This window comes from Chenopodium album, chromosome 18 (genome assembly GCF_948465745.1).
Source record: "Chenopodium album chromosome 18, dcCheAlbu1.1, whole genome shotgun sequence".
Classification (NCBI taxonomy): Eukaryota; Viridiplantae; Streptophyta; class Magnoliopsida; order Caryophyllales; family Amaranthaceae; genus Chenopodium; species Chenopodium album.
In genome coordinates, this window is record NC_137851.1 from 26,538,643 (window position 1) to 26,540,155 (window position 1,513).

At 30.5% G+C, this 1,513-nt stretch overlaps 1 protein-coding gene across 1 annotated transcript; it reads right to left on the reverse strand.

Moving 5' to 3' along the window:
* Positions 1-438: 438 nt before the first annotated feature.
* LOC145590683 (zinc finger protein ZAT11-like) lies at positions 439-1,297 on the reverse strand. Its single transcript, XM_081647092.1, has one exon. It carries the CDS (start codon positions 1,295-1,297, stop codon positions 734-736), a length of 564 nt encoding a protein of 187 aa, XP_081503218.1. The 3' UTR covers positions 439-733.
* Positions 1,298-1,513: the final 216 nt, after the last annotated feature.

Sequence of the window (1,513 nt, forward strand, 5' to 3'; positions counted from 1 at the left end):
CAGTCATTTGAAAAATTACTACCACATTATTTTAGTGATATTTAAGATGATTGGTTTATTTTTTCACCTAATAAAATGGTCACAATTAGTCATATTATATCTACAATGCAAATATATTTTTTGAAATTTTCAATCCAACATAAAATAATTTTTTTTCCAGAAACTATAAAATAAGATTAAAAATTACATAAATGAAACTAAAAAATTGATAAATCAAAAAAATGTTGATAATACTATCTTATACCTAAAGTATAGTAATATAATTAATCCTGTCAAAAAAAAAAAAGTAATATAATTAATTATCTGGAAAAAATATATCAATTATAAACTATATAATCATGAAAATATTATGGTAATCATATTTCAAATGACTATTGTATTTTCATGTAGTTCACTTTGACTAGCTTTTTTTTTTTTTACTAGTGTTGATGATTTATACGTAAGCAAAAATAAAATCATGTGGGATCTTGTTAAATTCATCTCGATTTATATTATTTTAATATCAAATGTTTATAATTTTTACACATTGGTAATATATTAACGATTGAAATCATTTATTGGCAAGCGTAAAAAGAGAAGTATTGTAACTAAAAAAAATATTAATTAAGATTAAGTACATAGTATAGCACTATATACACATAACAAATTAATGAAAGAATATTAAACTACTTTACAAAGATAAAACGAATATTAACCTAAGAAATTTAAAGTTAATAAAATAAAAAATAAAAAATCAACAAACAACAGGAGCAAATGTTCCAAACTCTAACAGACCATTCTCCAATGGAGTCAAATTCAAATCTAAGCAAATAACTCTTCTATGATCATGATCCTCAATACTACTCCTGCTCTTGCTCACACCAGATAATTCCGAAACATCGTGTGATGAAGAACCATCAAGCGAAAGCGAAAGCGTAGGAGAGCCTCTAAAAGTAGGTTGATGTTGTGATCTAGCAAGTGCAGCTCTATGACGTCTCATGTGACCTCCCAACGCCTGTCCAATGTGAAATTCCAACCCACATATAGAGCATTCATGTATTTTCACCTTTCGTACGTCGCTTTGATGTTGTTCACCTTCATTATTTAGTAGCCTAGGTTTCTTGTGGCTAGCCCGGTGTCCACCCAATGCTTGGAAGGACGGGAATTGCCGGTTACACGTCTTGCACTCGTAAACCCGGCCACCGGTACTCGGCTCGAGTGAGACCGTGTTCGGGGCTCGGGATAGGAGGATTAAGTAGTTGGCCATTGCTATGGTCCTCTCTAGCTCTATCTCTTCTCTACTTCTCTTAATAGCCATTTTTGTGATTATGTGAATGTGTTCGTTTTTGGGGTGAGTTTATTTTTTTTGGTATTTTATTTTTATGGGTATGATTTATGATGTAAGTTGAGACACGTTTGAGGGGGTATTTATAAAGGATTTTTGAGGTTGTGTTGTTTTTAAGTTTGACTTTTCATTGATTGAGCAGCTTTGACTTGTTTGAATAATGGAAAAAGTAATTAATTGGATTAGATT

Coding starts and splice junctions, on each gene's coding strand:
- LOC145590683 (XM_081647092.1), bottom strand. CDS start 1,297: ATGGCTATTAAGAGAAGTAGAGAAGAGATAGAGCTAGAGAGGACCATA.